General features: G+C 50.4%; 4 protein-coding genes across 11 annotated transcripts; 2 read left to right on the top strand and 2 right to left on the bottom strand.

Moving 5' to 3' along the window:
* Positions 1–295: 295 nt before the first annotated feature.
* On the bottom strand, positions 296–4,672 carry LOC112659047 (SLC35A4 upstream open reading frame protein). Its single transcript, XM_025445481.3, has 3 exons — positions 4,463–4,672; positions 3,392–3,490; positions 296–2,808 (listed from the first exon to the last, which is right to left on the bottom strand). Exons 1-3 carry the CDS (start codon positions 4,475–4,477, stop codon positions 2,611–2,613), a joined length of 312 nt encoding a protein of 103 aa, XP_025301266.1. The 5' UTR covers positions 4,478–4,672; the 3' UTR covers positions 296–2,610.
* On the bottom strand, positions 1,207–2,181 carry LOC125752067 (probable UDP-sugar transporter protein SLC35A4). The gene has a single exon (XM_049099267.1). It carries the CDS (start codon positions 2,179–2,181, stop codon positions 1,207–1,209), a length of 975 nt encoding a protein of 324 aa, XP_048955224.1.
* APBB3 (amyloid beta precursor protein binding family B member 3) lies at positions 4,656–10,595 on the top strand. 8 transcript variants are annotated; one of them, XM_049101874.1, is made up of 13 exons: positions 4,805–5,124; positions 5,381–5,544; positions 5,627–5,703; positions 6,246–6,306; positions 6,545–6,697; positions 6,820–6,947; positions 7,362–7,497; positions 7,630–7,723; positions 7,972–8,055; positions 8,301–8,449; positions 8,584–8,775; positions 9,121–9,287; positions 10,038–10,171. In XM_049101874.1, exons 1-12 carry the CDS (start codon positions 5,076–5,078, stop codon positions 9,247–9,249), a joined length of 1,416 nt encoding a protein of 471 aa, XP_048957831.1. In that variant the 5' UTR covers positions 4,805–5,075; the 3' UTR covers positions 9,250–9,287; positions 10,038–10,171. The 8 variants fall into 8 exon arrangements, with proteins under 8 accessions (XP_048957820.1, XP_048957831.1, XP_048957825.1 ...); XM_049101863.1 differs by lacking the exons at positions 4,805–5,124; positions 9,121–9,287 and adding an exon at positions 4,656–4,794 and having other exon boundaries at positions 10,038–10,595; XM_049101868.1 differs by lacking the exon at positions 10,038–10,171 and having other exon boundaries at positions 9,121–10,031.
* A 702-nt stretch (positions 10,596–11,297) lies between these two features.
* On the top strand, positions 11,298–18,507 carry SRA1 (steroid receptor RNA activator 1). Its single transcript, XM_025445095.3, has 5 exons — positions 11,298–11,562; positions 11,688–11,813; positions 17,106–17,311; positions 17,625–17,733; positions 17,889–18,507. The coding sequence occupies exons 1-5, from the start codon at positions 11,538–11,540 to the stop codon at positions 18,098–18,100; spliced, it is 678 nt and encodes a 225-aa protein (XP_025300880.2). The 5' UTR covers positions 11,298–11,537; the 3' UTR covers positions 18,101–18,507.
* The last annotated feature ends 170 nt before the right edge of the window (positions 18,508–18,677 follow it).

Genomic DNA, 18,677 nt, shown 5'->3' with positions numbered 1-18,677 from the left:
TCTAGCCTAAAATCTAGTTTGTCCTGCCAGGCCCAGTACCTTCTATTTCCAAGAATTCCTCTGAATTCCCTAGGACCCACGTTTTGTACTTCAGAGAAATTTGGGAAGTTCTATGATAGAACAGTCTCCACTCCATAGAGCCCTAAAGAAGATAACACTCCTGGCAACAACTAGGAGAAAACAGTGTCTTCTCCTAGCCTGTAAGTTACTCTGCCATTAAGACATTCAGGGCACCAGGGGAACAAAATTATGTTTCAGCAAAGCTATTAAGCACAGAAGACGTAGGACTATCATAGTCAATTGCAGAACCTGCACCCCAGAATACTTTATTAAGACCTTATTGCTTACATAGAGACACTGATTGAGTTATACCAAATTTCCCTGTGCCTGGTTCCAGGTTACTCTGTGTAGAGCTTCCCTAAGCTGTTGAGAGCTAGGACACTGCTAGGCAGGGGTAGGACCCAGAGTGAGAAGAATGGTACCTCCTAGGAGTTGTAGAGGGGGCAGTGGGCTTTGAGAGGGCCCTTGGGGTGAGCAGAGATCCGGAGTATAGCCTTAAGCCAGGGCCCAGGGGCAACATTCCCTGAGATGGGTCAAGCTCCAGCCCTCTCTGGAGTTTCCAGAACAAAGCTGGGTGGATATGGAGAGCAGCACTGTGGAGGGAGCAGGGGGCATTGTCTCCAGGTGCTGCTGGAGCCAAGGGAGCTTGGAAGAGAGGCCTGGGTAGCAATAGGGTTTCTTGCATTATGGTGCGGGGATGAATGTCTCTAATGGGGGATTCATGTACCAAAGCTGGGGTGGAATAGCTGTCATCAGGCCTGGGGGCAATGGGTCTGCTGGGGTGACCACAGGAGGCAAGGAGAGCCAACTTTTGTCCACACCCCACTTGAAACAACTGCATTCATGCAGGATGAGGCAGGGAGTCTCCTCCAATGGAGATGGGGTCATTTTTAGGCTGAGGTATGGATGCTCCCCCAATTCCTTAGACGAACTTTTGGGAAGTTTCTTTAATTAAACTCAGTCTCCTGGGGTAACCCTTCATTCACCCACTTCTAGAGACTAACCTGGCTGCTCTCACTTCCCCACCTTTTATCACAAGGCACTTGTTACAGGGCTGGCTGCTGAGGAAGGGTCGGGAGGCCTGGGAGGTGGCTCTGATGGTGGCCAATCTTCAGGGTCAGGAGTCCAGGTGGAGGTGGTCAGGGGCTAGCGGCTGCCATAATACAGGCGCACAGCCAGACCAATAAGCAGTGTGGCCAGGAAGAAGGCAGCTGTGAGCTGTAGCCGCAGCAGGGCTGCTGAGAACACAGCATTGACCACAAGTGAGCAGGACACAACAAAGAGGCGTGTGATGCTGCTGCCATGCTTCATGACAGCTGACATGAGCAGTCCATTTACTGCCTGGCTCAGTACCACAAGCGCTGCCCATCCTGAGAAACCCTCCAGGAGGCCCGGGCCAGGGCCGCCACCTGCATGCAGACCTAGATTTAGGAGCACACCAAAAGTGTAGAGGAAGAGGTTCTGAAGTGCTAGGGGCAGCCGCTGTCGCTTCATGAGCAGTTCTGTGTACACGGACGAGAGGCCTGAGATGAGGCAGTACAGGATGAGAAGTAGCAGTCCCAGTGGAGTGATATGCAGGGGCATGGGGCCAGCAGCAACTGCTAACGGGGATCCAGGAAGGGTGTTCCCAGGGTCCTGGAGGCCACCAGCTGCATAACAAGCCCCTGCCACCATCAGCAGCAGCAGTGCTAAGCCCTGACGTGCAGAGAGGCGGTGCCGGAGACAGAGGCAGTAGAACAGGGCCGTGCTTCCAATCTTGAGATTGCTCAGCACCTGGTAGGTGCTGGGGTCCATATAGCGTTGAAGATAGATGACTAGGTTGTTGTTAGCTCCGTAGAGTAGGGCTGATAGTGCAAATGGGGCAGCCTGGCGCCATGGTGGGGCCCCCTGGGGCCATGCCTGCCAGCCCACCAAGAGGGAGAAGGCGCACAACAGTAGCTTGGTCAACTCGGTCAGCAGCACAGCTGAGGAGGGCCGGAAGGGCACTTTGCCGTTCACATGGCACAGTGCCAGTAATGGGGCATGGGCACCATATATGGCAGTGGATAAGAGTAGCATCAGGGTCCAGCGGGCCTGCCTGGGACGGCCCAGGCCTGGCATACCCCCGTCCTCTACACTCATGCCCAAACCAGACCCTGGGTGGCTTGTGTGGCTAGCAAGGGGGCAATGGGAATTCTATCAAGTTTGGGGAAAATCAATATGGAGCCAGCTCTCCGGAGGGAGGAGCTGTGGTACATTGCTAGAGAGTATACTGAGAATCAGAATCAGCAGCAAACTCCACAGTCAGGGATGTAAAAGAAAGGGGCTGGTGGCTCTAGAAGCCACAGTTTTCGGGTGGCTTCTTTGGGGTTAAGGAGGGGCGTCCAAAAACTGCTGGCTGATAAGCCACCACTTACCCTCTGCAGGAAGGAAAGCAAAGATGAAGGCTGTGGGCAAGCTGGAGATAGCAAAAGGGTGATAGGTAGGGAAGCCAAATATGGTGTCTGTGGTTGAAAGGCCTCTACCTGCAGGCCAGAGGTGCTCATCCTTTCTCCCCCATGGGATCCAGAGCTAGTCAGGCCCCTTTCGCAATGACCGAAGATAGTCCCTCAATGTCTTCTCCACATTGGGCACGGCATATGCCTGAGCTGCGTAGATGCCAGTGCAGGTACCCACGGCAAAGCCCAATACTGCTGATGCCCTCAGTTTGGCCACCACATAGCCGGCTAAGAAGCCCTTGAGGAATGGGGAGGACAAGAGCGAGCCATCCTGTGGAGTGAAATGAAGGAGAAAATTCAGCCAGGGTCTTCCTTCATTATCTAGAAGCTACTCAAGCTGGCCCTAGAGCATCCCACCACCTGCTCCTCCTTACTCTGGAAAGCTGTAGTATTCTCTCCAAAGATTTTTAAGATTCTGGAGGCAGAAAAAGAATCTAGGGGTCCTGATCACACAATCTCAGAACCCTGTGGTTAGAAGGCTCCAACCATAGAACCCCACACCACAAATCTACGGAGATGTCACTGAGGAGTCTGATCCCTGCCTGCTTCTCCAGCCTCCCTTCCTAATGCTCCCCCATTACTGCAGCCAAATTAAACTATTCATCATATTTATCAGGCTACTTCCCACCATGAGAGCTTTACATATGTAATTTTATCTGCTTGAAATGTTCTCTCCTCTCCTCTTTACCTAGTTAATTCCTATTTAAGACGCCAGTTCTAGTCTCATTTTCTTCGGGAGACTTTCCTTGGAGTCACAAAGAGCTGGCCCTCAATAACTATTTGCTGAATAAACCTCTATTACCCATTCAATACCATACAGGGCAATGAAGTCTGGTGGGCAGGTACAACTTTACCTGGCTCACACCACTGCTGACTTCTTCTTCCACACGCTGCTGCAGGCGTTCCAGCTGGTTCTTGAGAAATGCCAGGTCCTTAAGCTTGGGCAGAGAATCCTAGAACAAGAGGGAAATCGGCTGCAGCAGGTTAATGCAGCCCCATTCCCTGCTCAGGTCTATCGGGCTGGGTAGGTCGGGGTGTGAGGATGAGACATCTCTTCTTATAAAAACTTCCTCATAATGACGTGGCACCAGAAAAAAAGACATTGAAAACTGAATTCACACGGGGGCCACGGAGGGGGTGACAGATGAGATCTGCATCTGTGACAACCCTTACAAAATTTTATATAGCAAGCAGTGTGTATGGAGGCAAGAGGAACAGCTTCGATTTATCAGGCACGCACTACTGACTCGACTATAAGCTACTGAAAGTGGCAAGCTGTCCGTCTTGCCTACTTGGTCCCCAAGCCTAACACAGAGACTACTAAGTACTTAGATGTGTGAACCGTGCAGAACTTCAGACCAATGGTAAAAAATGACCTGAGGCAGTTTCATGGACGCTCTAGGATAAACCTGATTTCTGCCTGGGCTTCCCAAACAATGTGTAACTGGATGCACTAGCTGGGGTGGGGGTGGGGTGGCTGTCTGCAGGATTGTGGGTAAATGAACTGAGCGCCTTTGATCACCTCAAAGTATGAAATTCAATGTATGCCAAAAGTTTAAACGAGAACACGTATCCGTGTGACTTGGAAACATCGTGTTTCTAAGAGGGAGATTTCGGGGACTAGGGAATGCAAAAGAGGAGGAGTATGTCAGGGTAAGTGTGTCGGAGTGCGTGCCAGTAATTAAGGATCTTGAGAGGACCCGGAGAGGACACCTGGGGGATGCCGAGCTCTGCTTGCCTCATGTAGCGCTCCGCTACTCCATTCCCCCAGCGTTGAGGGCAGTCAACAAGAGTATAAACCCGACAAGAGTTAAAACCCCATAAGGGACACCTTTAGGCAGGATAAAGGCCAGTGTCGCCTTTCTCAAGGACTAAAAGGGTGTGAAGACCACCCCACACTGCAGATAACGCCCACATTCACTCACCTTGTCATCCGCCATCTTCCCCGGCGAACTTGTTGCGCAGGCGCAACCCCGCCTTCCTCGCGCCAAGTGCAGCGGCCATCTTTACTGAGGGCGAAGGCATTTCCGGGACATTTTTTGGAAAGGGTGGAGGTGCTCCCCCTGACTGCCGAGCGCGGCGGTTTCCGCTCGGGTACTTCCACGTGACCCCTCCGGCAGGACACGAGATGAGTGTCCGCGAGCGCATACGAACTGGGCGCGATGAGCTCATTTGTACGCATATGCGTGCTGTGCACGTTCGTCTGGCTGGTCTTCCGCCCCTCGATGAGCTCACAGTTGCGCCATGAGGTCAGCTGGTGCGTTGGCTTCTTTGCGCTTTTCCCGGAGCCACGCACGGAAAGGCGCACCCACTTGGGGATCCAGACGCCTGTTTACAAGCGCCGCCTCCGCGGGCGGCGCTGCTCTGGCTCGTCCTTTCCCGCCCCTGGGACCTGGCTTCCACCCCGCCCCGTATTTGTGCGGCGCGGGTTGGCCTAGCCAACGCAGAGAGGCTGGGCTTGTGGGCGCAGCAGCTCCGGAGGTCAAGCTGGGCTGAGCTTGCGGGCCGGCGAAGGCCGGCGGGGACGCGGTCGGGGCTATGCTGGGCAAGGATTACATGCTGGCCATCATTCTGGTCAACTGCGATGGTGTGCACGGAGGGGCCCGATGGGAGGATCGGGAGCTGAGGGGGAACGAGGGAGTTGACGGGGTATGTTTCACCGTAAGGACCAGGGGACAAATGAACCCTGGATCTTTGCGCTGTAAAGGACATTTTGGATCTCCAGCCTAAGGATTGTCCCCTTCGGGATGGAGGGAGGGTTCTGACAGAGCGTTGTTCTGAACCCACGAATATGCCTTCCCTCTCCAATCCCGTGTTTCCTGTCCCCATCCCTGTTCCTGTAGACGACTTGTGGGGGGACCAGAGTCTTGAGGGGGAGCCAGGACTGCCCCCTGGCTGGAGGAAGATACGCGATGCTGCAGGTACTTACTATTGGCATGTACCCAGTGGCAGCACCCAGTGGCAGCGCCCAACCTGGGAGACGGGAGATGCAGAGGACCCGGGCACGGTAGGTGGAGTGTGAGGAGGGGGTCTGAACCCATGTGAGGTTGTAGGCCTGCTGCCACACTGACCTAGTTCCCTCTCTACAGAAGACGGAGGGGATTTGGGGACTTCGGCCTCCCAAGGGGAGATCCTTCTCGAGCCTGGAGAGCTCACTGGACCGCAGGTAACAGGGACAGGCCAGGGAGAATGAAAGGCTTGGGGTTCCATGGCCCTCAGAGATGCAACTGGACTCACATTCTGCTTTCAAGCCCAGGTTTTTGTCTCTGTTGCATTTCTTGAGTCTCTCAGTATTTTGAAGTTTGTCCCTTGTTCCATGCTCTGTTTTGCTACATGTTCTTCCCTGTTCTGGGTACTGATAAGTCATGTTCTAGATCTTGGTCACTGTACTAAGCTCTTTCCATGGAAGTTCCTGTTTAGTGTTCTAGAGTGTCTTGTCTCACTTTAGAGTTCTGGTCCACGTTTTGGATCCTGTTCAATGTTTACAACTTTTATTCTACATCCTATGTCCTGAAGTTTTGTTCAAATTTTAAACCACACTGTTACATTTATTTAATGTGTCCTAGGCCCTCTCTCACTCTGGTTACATATTTGGGGCACTATGTTCTGGGACTTATCCCACATCTCATGCCCAATAAGTAGTCAGGGCTTCACTACTCTCCCTTTTGTAGGAAGTGTGGTCCCCTTACAAGCTCTACTCTCTTCCAGGACCTCTCTGTCCTGGTATGGTGAAGAATCCTACATCCAGAGTATGGAGCCAGGGGCTAAGGTAGTGTCTTGGGTCTGAGGGCCAGCCCAGGGAATGGTGGTGGGGGTGGTGGATTGTTCCAAGGGAAAGGTCAGGGGTGGGATCGGGCTGAGAAGAGGTGATCAAGGGTGAAGGGCATGTATACCAGAAGGTTCATGCGTGTGGAACCTGCAACACCTCCCATCCTACTCTACTGTTCCACTTCCATGTCCACCTCCACTCACTCAGAGCTGTCCTGTCCTTTCCCCTAACCCGTCAGTGCTTTGCAGTCCGCTCCCTGGGCTGGGTAGAGGTACCCGAAGAGGATCTGGTACCAGGGAAGAGCAGTATTGCAGTCAATAACTGCATCCAGCAACTGGCCCAGACTCGCAGCCGTAGCCACAGCCAGCCCCCAGATGGTGCCTGGGGTGAGGTGAGCTGGCTGTCCCTTCAAGGGATTCAGCCTAGGGCCCAGCAGAGACAGCTGTCCCTGAATTGCCTGTTCTCCATGGTAACCACATTGATCTGAGCTTCAGACTGACCTCTCCTTGGCAGGGCCAGAACATGCTGATGATCCTAAAGAAGGATGCCATGAGCTTGGTGAATCCTCTGGACCATAGTCTAATCCACTGCCAGCCTCTGGTGCACATCCGTGTGTGGGGTGTGGGCAGCTCCAAGGGCCGGTGAGGACCCCTGCATCCCCCCAAGTGATAGTTGCTCCTCCCTCCCTCCTGCAGGCTATGATCCCCACTGATGCTGATCCTCTGTACTTGAACCCCTGGACACAGATCCTCTGACATGGACCCAAGCTCTGCCTCCCCTGCCTGGTCCAGCCCTGGTTGGGGAGGGTGGGCCCAGCTCCTCAGGGACGGATGGGGTTGAGTCTGAGAGGCTGGGCTGATTCTCTCCTGTGCTCCCACATGCTTCCGGAACAGAGACAGGTGAGTGACAGCCCGGTGCCTTGAGCCCCAGCCCTTACCTCCCTGTTCCATCCCCATGTCCTTTGCCTGACTTTCCAGTCTCTTCTAGGCACTACAGGCCCCTCCTCCTACCCAGCCTCTACCCTACCCCAATTTCTGCCCCTGTCCCTGCCCCAGCCCCATCTCTGACCCTACCAGGGACTTCGCTTTTGTGGCGGGTGACAAAGACAGCTGTATGCTCAAGTGCCATGTGTTTCGCTGTGATGTCCCTGCCAAGGCCATTGCCAGTGCCCTACATGGGCTCTGTGCCCAGGTAAGGGCCAAGAGTGGGGCAGGGAATGTGGGTATGGGTCTGAAGCTTCTAAGGTGGTTGGGTCAGGGAAGTATTACCTTACCTCAATTCTTCTGTCTCCTTGTATCTCATGTTGGTTGCATTGTGTTTTAGATATTGTCAGAGCGAGTAGGTGTCAGTGGTGATTCCCGTGATTCCCCTTGCTCCTCTCTAGACCCCATCTCCCCAGAAGATCTACCACGGCAAGGTATGGGGAGGGAGGTGCTGCATTGCAGTTAAGAGGCTACTTTAGTGAAAGTTTGGGTTGTTTAGTCCTGGTTGTTTAGTCCTTCCCTGGATACGTAGGATTTCTAATGTGTGCTGGTTCCAGGGATCCCAAGCTCTGAATTGGAGGAGCATCAGTGGCCTTCCTTCTACTAGCTCTGAATCTCAGAAGGGTGGGTAAGAGGGGTCACTGAGAGAGTATGGAAGCCAGCTCCTATGTGTACATTTCAGTGGAGCTGCTGGATGCAGTGAGCCAGGCTGCTCAGAAGTATGAAGCATTGTACATGGGGACCTTGCCAGTCACCAAAGCCATGGGTAAGGACTGAGCTGGCTGAGGAAGTGGGCGGGCTAGATGAGGTCAGAGAAGGTGGTTAAGGTAGGATCTACCACCATTTCTCAGAGTGCTCTCATGGCCTTGTCTGGCCTAGAATGTGCCATCCTTCCCAACTCAGGATTCTAAGCCTAGCTCCAGCCCCTCTATTGCCACCTCTCTGAATCCCAAGTCAGTCAGAGGGGCCTAGACACTCCTTGCAGATCCCTTCTTTCTTTCCGCCTGGAAGACACCATGGTGGGCATGTCCCCCCCCACCCCAGGCATGGACGTGCTGAATGAGGCCATTGGTACCCTCACCACTCGGGGGGACCAGGATGCTTGGGTCCCTGCCATGCTCAGTGTGTCTGACTCTCTCATGACTGCACATCCCATTCAGGTACCAGAAGAAGGTGAAGTTGGGGGCTGTGGAGGAATGGGAGGGATGCTGAGGGGCTCATTGCTTGCTATTGGAAGAGCTCAGTGGGTCCAACCAGTGCCCAGTCCTCTAGTGACTAGGCCTGGTGTGGGCAGGCAGAAGCTGGTGCAGAGGAGGAACCACTGTGGCAGTGCCCTGTGCGCCTTGTGACCTTTATTGGTGTTGGCCGTGACCCTCACACCTTTGGCCTCATTGCTGACCTGGGCCGTCAGAGCTTCCAGTGTGCAGCCTTCTGGTGCCAGCCCCATGCAGGGGGACTCTCTGAAGCTGTGCAGGCTGCTTGCATGGTGAGTTACAGGTGGGAATGGGTGGGTGGGGTTGCCCTTCAGCTGTTCTGTACTGGTAACTGGGGCTCAGGATTGGTACCCTCTCCAGAAATCACAAGCCAGTAATCTAGGCCGACTACAGTAAACTACTCTTTTATTTGTCCCTCCTGCTGTTTTTAATAAGTTTAAGTTAGTTGCTAATGTAGAGAAGCAGGGCAGTTCATGTATTAATTGCTATTCTTGTTTCTCTTAAAGTAGCAGACTCTGATCCTGGTCCCACACATATAAATTTCAACATTCAGCTGGAATTGTATAGGGGCTGTTCGAGGTTGGGTGGGCACTATTTCTCCTGTATGTCTCATTTAGGTTATTTCCTGGCCTCTGTGCACATTGGAATGTGGGATGCTTACTCTTAAGTTCAGCTCACTCTTTCCTCAACAAATACAAGTGTCTACAGGGTACCAGCCACCATACCTGATCCTGGGAATTCACTGATACAGAAGGCACAGCTTTTGCCCTCACAAAACACACAGGTTAGATCAGACACAGACCAGAAGGGAGTTGTATGCCACATGATGATGGAGGAGATGGCCCCTTGCAGAAAGCTACCTGAAAGAGGTGATAGAAAGGTGAGAGTTGAAGGTCCAATGAAGAAGTTAGGTGAAGGGGATGGGACCAAAGGTATGCCAAATACAAGGAACTTCAGGTGTGAAGATGAGTGCAGTGTTAGTGGGTAAGTGTATCTAAATGAATCTAGTGTATCTGGAGCGCAAAGGGGCAGATGAAGTGAGAGCAGAAAAAATGGCAGACGCCAGGTCATGGAAGAACTTAGAGATTGTGGGGTGAGTTTATTTTGTCTCAAGTCGCTTTGAGACATTGAAAGGTCTTGAGCAGTGAATTTAAATTTATGGATTAAGAAGATCACTTAAGGTATATTATAAGTTTGAATTCCAGTTGTACCATTTTTTGCCTAGGTGACTTTGGGCAAGTCGTGTATTCTTTCTGAGCCAAAATTTCCTCATTTGCAAAATGGTGATAATACCTGATAAATAACTTTGGATTAAGTGAGATTATGTGAAGCATTTAGCACATGCCAAGCCCTCCTAAATGTCCTTTTCTGTTTTTGTTATTGAGCTCCCAGGGAGTGTCGTAGGGGCTCCAGATGGGGCCAACTACCAGCCTCATACCAGACTGAAGCCATGGCCAGTTCCCTGTTTTGCAGATGTTTTCAGGGAGCCCAGGGGCAGAAAGGAGCTGGATCCTCATATTCCCCTTTTCCCTAGGTTCAGTACCAGAAGTGTCTTGTGGCCTCTGCAGCTCGAGGCAAGGCCTGGGGTGCCCAGGCCCGTGCCCGCCTGCGGCTCAAGCGGACCAGCTCTGTGGACTCCCCAGGAGGTCCCCTGCCACTCCCCCTGCTCAAAGGAGGGGTTGGGGGTGCAGGGGCAGCCCCTCGAAAGCGGGGTGTCTTCTCTTTTCTTGATGCCTTCCGTCTGAAACCTTCTCTGCTCCATATGCCCTAAGTTAATCCAGGAGGACTGGGTAAGGAGGCTCTGGGTCCATGCCCAACTCTATACCCCTTCATACTTCAGGGGTCTGTAGCCTCTCACTCCTTGAAGCCTTCTCTGCCTGCCCCTCTGGCTCTTGCCTACCCTCTGTTTATTGCCCAATTTATTCAATGTTTATAGAGATGACTGAGAGGCCCTGCACCACAACCTAGGCCCCTGACTGTCCTTTCCCTGGGTCCCTGTGTTCCTTGCCCCTGTCCAATCCTGGACAGTTGGCTCTACCTCAGCAACACTTTATAGCAAATCAGTACAAATAAAAATCCTTCAGTGACCTCACTAGGTGTGAGTATATGGGGCCTGGGATAGGGTTGGGGGTTAATACCTGTGTGAGGTGAGTGTCTGTGTCTGTGCTTGGTGTGTTGGTGGCTGCCTGTAGTCACATGGGGACATGGTGTGTGGTGGAAATTTGATTTTTTAAAAAATATTTTAATTTATTCATGAGAGACAGATTGAGAGGCAGAGACACAGGCAAAGGGAGAAGCAGGCTCCCTGCAGGGAGCCCCATGTGGGACTCAATCCTGGATCTCCGGGATCATGCCCTGAGCTGAAGGCAGACACTCAACCGCTGAGCCACTCAGGCGTCCTGGAAATTGATTTCATTCATTAAACAAATGTAATTTCTAAGGTCTGTGTGCTAGGCAGTGGGGATATAAAATATGAGATCATCAGAAGGGGAGCCGAACAAGAGCTAAAGTAGAAGACAGTATGTAGTACAACTAGCAAATCTCAAGGTTGTGGAGGCTCGGGTCAGGGGGTTAACCTGATCCAAAGCATTAGAGGCTTCCTGAAGAATCGACATCTAAGTCCTGAAGGAAAATTACTGAGCCTAGAGAGTATAGATGTGCCGGGCAGCGGTGAGGTTCTAGGATTCCACCTGGCTAGATCACACAGGGGCATTTGTGGGGCTGGAGCTGCTGGTGGTTAAAACTTGGTCTCCGGGGCAACTGTGACAGTTTGAACCTACCGGGCATTCGGACTCTGGAGCGCCGCCTCCTGGAAAACCGCGTCCTCTAGTGCCTTGTGATCAGAGCCCCGGTGCGGTATTAGCGGGAGCTCGAGTTCCTCGGGGAGCAGGCGCAGTGTCCCCACGACGGCCCCCGGCTTTTCTGAACAGCCGTTCAACCTAGAGGGCTCCGGGCGGCCGGGGCCATCCGGACCCGCGGGTGTGCGGCCGCCCCGGAAGTGACGCCATGGGCTGCGGACCCTGAGGAAGTGGAGATGGCGGAGCTGTACGTGAAGCCGGGTGAGCGCGGCCGGCGGCCTAGGGGCGCTGGTCGTCCCCCACCCCGGCCAAGGGCAGCTGCTGCCCTGGGGGGTAGAGCCTTCGTCTTCCCCAGGCTCGCTTCATGTGTCCTCTCGCTTCCGCAGGCAACAAGGAGCGTGGCTGGAACGACCCGCCTCAGTTCTCCTACGGGCTGCAGACTCTGGCCGGTGGACCTAAGCGCACCCCGCTCACCAAAAGGATCGCCGCTCCCCAGGATGGCTCTCCCAGAGGTGCGTGGGGGTCCCACGCGCGGAGACCGGCCGACAGGGCGGTGCCGGGGATAAGCCTGGCCCGAGGGCCCTTTTTACTCCTCGGAGGTCTCTTCCCGAGAGGTTGAACGCCATAACGGGGCACAGGGCAGCCCTTTTCCGAGCAAATTCTGCCTAGGTCAGTAAGTGGTAAGTTTGAAAAGAATCCCTCTTTGCTTTCATTATAGGTGAGCTTATCCAGACTTAGGATTTTTTTAGATCTACTTTTTATTCTCAAATTGTTTTCACATTTTATTAACAATTTGTGTCTCTTCCTGGAATACCATAGTGGTATATTCATTTGTCTCTGGCTACATCTTCACTTGATTATATGGTAAGCATCCAGATTTAATGTGTCTATTCATTCATTGTTACCTACTGAGTATCTCTCAGCCAGGCACTGCTTGAGGCAAACTAGACAGCAGTGAACAAGATAAAAAAGGTTTGTTTCCATGTCTATCTCCAAGCGAGGCTATACTCTAGCTTTGGAGATAGACAAATGAAGTAGTGGTGAGTGTTCTGCAGAGAAAACAGGGTAATGCAAGAGTGACTCTGTAACTTAGATGGCTGAGGAGCTGACATTAAAGTGAATAGTTAAAATCTAGCCACGTAAAGACTCAGGTGCAAGAGCATTCCACACACTGAAAACAGCCAGCACAAAGGCCCTGAGAGCAAGTTTGGCCAAATCAGACTGAAGGAATACCTAATGGCTCGAGCACAGTGGGCTAAGTCAGAGAAATTAAAATCTGAGAAGCAGGCAGGGGCCATATCATAGTGGGCTTTGTAAACCAGGATAGGGAGTTTATATTTTAATCTGTGTAAATTGAAGCCATTGAAAAGTTCAAAGTAGAGGGATGCCTTTACTTTTGAGCATGTCTCATGTGAACAGTTGGAGCTATGGCCCCAGCAAAGAGGCTCAGATTTAGCTCTTTCAATAACCCTATGTTGTCTATACTCAGCACTATGGAGGAATGATGACACAAACCAGGGTTTATTTTTTTAAGATTTTAAATATTTTTTTTTTCTTTATTTATTTATGATAGTCACAGAGAGAGAGAGAGAGGCAGAGACACAGGCAGATGGAGAAGCAGGCTCCATGCACCAGGAGCCCGACGTGGGATTCGATCCCGGGTCTCCAGGATCGCGCCCTGGGCCAAAGGCAGGCGCCAAACCACTGCGCCACCCAGGGATCCCCTATTTTTTTTAAGATTTTAAAAAATTATTTATTCATGAGACACAGAAACACAGACAGTGGGAGAAGCAGGCTCCCTGCGGGGAGTCCAATGCGGGACTCAATCCCAGGACCCCAGGATCACGACCTGAGCCAAAGGCAGATGCTCAACCACTGAACCACTCAGGTGTCCCTGTTATTTTTTGAAAGAGAGAGTGAGCAGGGGAGGGGCAGAGGGACTGAAAGAATCCCAAGTAGGCTCCGTGCCCAGCGCAGAGCCCAATGCAGGGCTCAGTCTCACAACCCTGAGGTCATGACTTGAGCTGACATCAAGATTCAGACGCTTAACTGAGCCACTCAGGCGCCGCATAAATCATGGTCTTTTAACCTTGGCATGATTGACATTTTGGGCCCGATAACTCTTTGTTCCAGCCAGGGACTGTCTAGTACTTTGTAGGATGTTTGCAGTATTCCTGATTTCTACCCACTAGATGCCAGTAGCATTCACTCAGTTGTGACAGCCGAAAGTGCCTCCAGACATTTGCACTGGGGGCAAAATATCCCCAGGTTGAGAAACACTGATGCACATCTTAAGAAAGATCACTGTGCCTGCTACATGGAGAAAGGATTTTAGGGAAGATATGGAAAGGCTATTTCAGTAATATGGGCAAGATTTAATGATGATTCGAACTAGAGTTGGCAGTATAGAGGTGGCAGGAATTGGATGGGTATGGCATATGTTACTGAGGAACTCAACAGGAATAGATATAGGTGAGAAAGAAGCATCAACATAACTTAAATTTTTTGCTTGAGGAACTAGCTGGTATTGTTCATAGATATGGGAAACCAGGAAATGGGGGGCGGTAAGAGGTTTGGGGAGAGAGGAAAGGCAAGCTTTGTCTTGGCCTGTTAAATCTGGACAGCTACTGTGGGGAGGTCTAAGCCAGAATTGCAGAAATGAGTCATGATCGTTTGGATGGTGTTTGACATTGTGGGTTTGAATAAGGTACTTAAGGAGAATTGTGGATAGAACCCTAAAGAGGATCCAAGACAGAGCCCTAAGGCTCTCTAGCATTTCAAGGTTCTAGTTTAAAGGGGCTTGGGAAATAGCTAAAGAAGCAAGAAGAAAAGTAAAATTTACTCCAACAGAATAAAATTTTGACTCGACTATGATGGATGATGTGAGAGGTCAGATCAGAGAAAAGGGGCCTGCTAAAAGGATTTGCTAAACTACACAGACACTGGTTACCTAACAGAAGCAGTTGTGGAGAGGTAAGCGTAGAAACCCAGCTGAAATGACCAGAGAAGAGAATGTAAAATGAAGTAGAGAAACTAACTATAGACCGTATAGCTCCTTCAAGAAATTCTGCTGTGAGACAGAAATGAGGCTGTGACTAAGGATGGAATGTGACCTAAGGGAGAATTTTTGTTAAGATGGTAAAACACTAGAGCATGTTTGTATACCGATGGTGTAAGAAAACAGGCTAACTGCAGGAGACAAGCCTAGAGAAGACAAGAGGCTGGCATGAGTATGGAAGGATGGCCTTATCTATCAGAGGAGGAAGGAAAGTGGCCACAGGTACTGATGGATTAGTAGAAAAGGTGATGGGAAGATGAGAGAGAGTTCCTGTTTAATGGCCTCTCTTTTCTCAGTGAAATATGAGGTGGGGTCATATGTAGAATGCAGGGAAAGGAAAAGTAAGGGGAGAAGATAGAAAAACTCAGAGAGAAAATGTGAAGAGTTCTGAAAAAAATGGAAAAATGAGGCAAAGGATAGGAATTCCAGGCAGTGTTGAATACCTTTCCATGAATGTATTTGATTTTATTTATCTACTTAAGAGAGAAAGCAAGTGTGAGAGAGAGAACAAGTAGGAGGAGGGGCAGAAGGAGAAACACTCCCTGCAGAGCAGGGAGCCCCTACATGGAACTCTGTCCCAGGACCCTGGGATCATGACCCGAGTCAAAGGCAGACTCTCAACCAACTGAGCCACCCAGGTGCCCCTGTACCCATGGATTTGTTTTTTTTTTTTTTTTTTTTTTTTTTTAATGATAGTCACACAGAGAGAGAGAGAGAGAGAGAGAGAGGCAGAGGCAGAGACACAGGCAGAGGGAGAAGCAGGCTCCATGCACCGGGAGCCCGAAGTGGGATTTGATTCCGGGTCTCCAGGATCGCGCCCTGGGCCAAAGGCAGGCGCCAAACCTCTGTGCCACCCAGGGATCCCTGTACCCATGAATTTGAAGTGTAAATGAACAGCATGGTTCTGTTTTTCTTTCCAACAAGTGTGGACAAGCTGGTTTTACCAGGAAAGTGGGACAGTGGGAGGGGATAAGTGAGGTAAGAGTATCTATAAGGGAATGATTTTAATGCATGAACTCTGATTGGTTGGGCTGGAAGGATAGAGGAGGTGGTCAGATTTTGGAGATGGCACAGTGTTGTTAAGAACAAAGCAGAGAGCAGTAAGCGACTGCTTTGTGGAAGGGTGGGGAAAATCATTGGAGGCAAGGAGCTCGAGAAACTTGAGAGGCCAAACTGAACAAGATGAATTAATCATCCATGTGAATGTTGATGTCTAGAAGTCAAATGACTGTTTTCTTCTAGTTTTCTCTTTTTCCACAGGCTTTCCACCATCCTATTACTACAGGCAGAGACCAAGAGTCATCCTTGACTCCTCTCCCTCATTCCATTCCAAAAGTCCTGTTGCTCCCTCCTCCTAAATAAAGCTCAGACCACTCCATTTCCCTTCGTCTGCTCTTTTTCCTGAACTATTCCATTAACTTCTCAGCTATTGTCCATGCCTCCATTCTTGACCTATTATCCATTTTCACAGACCATACAGAGCAAATGTCTTAAAAAACAAGTCTAGTCATATCATCCCTGCTTTTTATAAACCTGCAGTGGCTTTCCATTACTTTTAAGCTTAAGACCAAACTCCTCCAAAGCCCTATATGGTCTGGACCCCTGCCTGCTTCTCTAGAGATAGCTAACACTGCCTTCTTCAGGGTTAATAATTTCCAGCCACATGGTGCTGGTTTATGTAACTTGAACAAGTCAAGACTTAACTCTGCCTTTTAGGCACTGCCCTTACCTCAGCCAGGTACATGGTTTTCATGGGAGTATTGAGCTTATCCACTAGCTATTAACTTTGTGAACAATTTTTGCTACACATTACTCTAGCAGTTGCACCTATATTTTCACTTAATCAACACTGCAACCCTGTGAAAGAAGTGCTACTACCATGATATCCCCATTTTTCAGAAAAGGAACCCAAGCTCTAAGGTTAAAGGTAACTTGCCAAATGCCACAGAATAGGTGAGCATGGATAAACTGTAAGTCACCTGAGAAGGCCTTCCTTAAACACTGACTTTAGGTAGTTCTCTGTACTATTTCCCTCCTCCTTTTTAAGATTTTATTTATTTTGAAGGAAAGAGAGAGAGCTAGAGTGTGTGCATGAGCTGGGGGAGGGGCAGAGAGACTCTCAAGTGGACTCCACGAGGAGCATCCAGCCAAACGCAGGGCTCCATCTCACAACCATTAGTTCATGACCTGAGCCAAAATCAGGAGTCCAAGGCTTAATGGCCTGAGCTGCTCAGGTGCCCCTACTGTTCCTCCTCATTACATCATGTTTTCTTTGTAACATGCAGCATAACTTATAATTTTCTTGTATGTATTTTCCTTTCCCTAGAATTTCTGCTCTCTTGAGGTCAGGAACCTAATCCGTCTGCTTTACTACTCTATCTCTGGTGCCTTGCACATTTCTGGCATGTGGTAGAGACTTCATAAATACACATTTCTGAGTGAATGAGTTGTCCTAGAGAGTAGCCCTCTACAAGGGATGAAGTTAGAGTCGAGCTTTTTACCCGTTTCAGCCATGTGTGCTTTTATTTTTTTTTTTTATTTATTTATGATAGTCACACAGAGAGAGAGAGAGAGAGAGGCAGAGACACAGGCAGAGGGAGAAGCAGGCTCCATGCACCGGGAGCCCGACGTGGGATTCGATCCTGGGTCTCCAGGATCGCGCCCTGGGCCAAAGGCAGGCGCCAAACCGCTGCGCCACCCAGGGATCCCCAGCCATGTGTGCTTGATCTTGCTTTTACCTTTTCAGTCCCTGCCTCCCAGACTTCTCAGGGGCCCCCTCCAATGGGGCCTCCACCTCCTTCAAGTCAGGCTTCCAGGCCCCCTCCTGTGGGGAGTTATCTTGCCTCCAGTGTGAAGCCAGCAAATCTCCCAGTGATGGAATCTGAAACTCTGCTGGAAGATGTGCTCAAACCTTTGAAAGAGGCACTGGAGGATTGCCGTGGCCACACAAAGGTAATAAGCCCTGGCACACTAGTGGGATGATAAAAGGACCGAGATCCTTAGTTTCCTTGTTTGTAAAATAGCACTACAGAATGAGTTTCTGAGGATCTGAGAAACTGGAAAATTTAAAATTCTAGCCATACATGGATTTTTCTTGGGAGATGTGTAAGTTTTATCAGATTCTCAGTGGGGCCTCTAACCAGAACTCTTCAGATGAAGTGTTCTCTGGGCCAGAGAAAGTATGTACACTTCCTATTTGGTGTGGTCTTTCCTCTGGCCCTGTTGGGTTAGCAGCACTGACTTGGAGGGCCCTTTTGTCTCTCAGAAGCAAGTATGTGATGACATCAGCCGACGCCTGGCTCTGCTGCAGGAGCAGTGGGCTGGAGGGAAGCTGTCAGTGTCTGTGAAGAAGAGGATGGCTCTCCTGGTGCAAGGTATGGCTGGGTCCTTTGGTATAGCCTAGCTCCCTCAACTTGTCATGGATGGCTGAGCTGGAATAGATACTGAGATTCTGACTGGTTGGGATGAGAAGAGTGGGAGCTAGGTGTTTTGCCCTAAGCTGCTTGTTTACCTGCTCTTCTTTCCTCAGAGCTTTCAAGTCACCAGTGGGATGCTGCAGATAACATCCACTGCTCACTCATGGTTGACCATGTGACTGAGGTCAGTCAGTGGATGGTGGGAGTTAAAAGGTTAATTGCAGAAAAGAGGAACCTGTCTTCAGAGGAAGAGGCCAATGAAGAGACATCTACAGCTACAGCTGAGGAGTTCCAGACAGTACCAGGCGTCCAAGAGGCTCCGTAATCCTGTGGGATCCTGACTCACTTCACACCATTTCCTCTGCTTTGGCAGGGAGGCCTTCTCTCATCTGGCTCCCTCTTACCACTTGGGAGACTGCCTGCCTCCTTGGGATTGTTGGCCTGCTCCACCCATCTCTGGGGGAAGAGGTGCCAGCCACCTGGGCCACAGGGAAGAGTGTTGTTACCCATAACATGTGTTTTAATAAAAAACATCTTAATAGTGGGGTCTGGGTAGGAGAGAGAAGCCCTTCTTGTGCCAAACTGGTCCCTTATGGTATCCTTGACTGCCTTGCTATCTGTGTACCTTACAAGCCTCTCTTCTTCCTCCTTTCATCATGAATGACTTTGCTAGGCATGACCAATTACTTCTGCCACTTTCCCCCAAAATAGACTGAAACACATATTCCTTGCTGGGCTGAGTATCTCTATTTTTGTATAACTTCGTTGCAGCATAAGAACAGAGGCTCAAATAGAGAAGATTTTTCCCTCAAGAAAAGAAGACTGCTCTGTTTGTACTCTGGTTACCCTTGAGACATACAGTGCTATAGAGATTAGAACATAGCTGTATAAATGAAGAAGAC

Source organism: Canis lupus, chromosome 2 (genome assembly GCF_003254725.2).
Source record: "Canis lupus dingo isolate Sandy chromosome 2, ASM325472v2, whole genome shotgun sequence".
In the NCBI taxonomy this organism is placed as follows: Eukaryota; Metazoa; Chordata; class Mammalia; order Carnivora; family Canidae; genus Canis; species Canis lupus.
The sequence above is the reverse complement of the archived record's forward strand: the minus strand, read 5'-3'. Positions and strand labels throughout refer to the sequence as shown.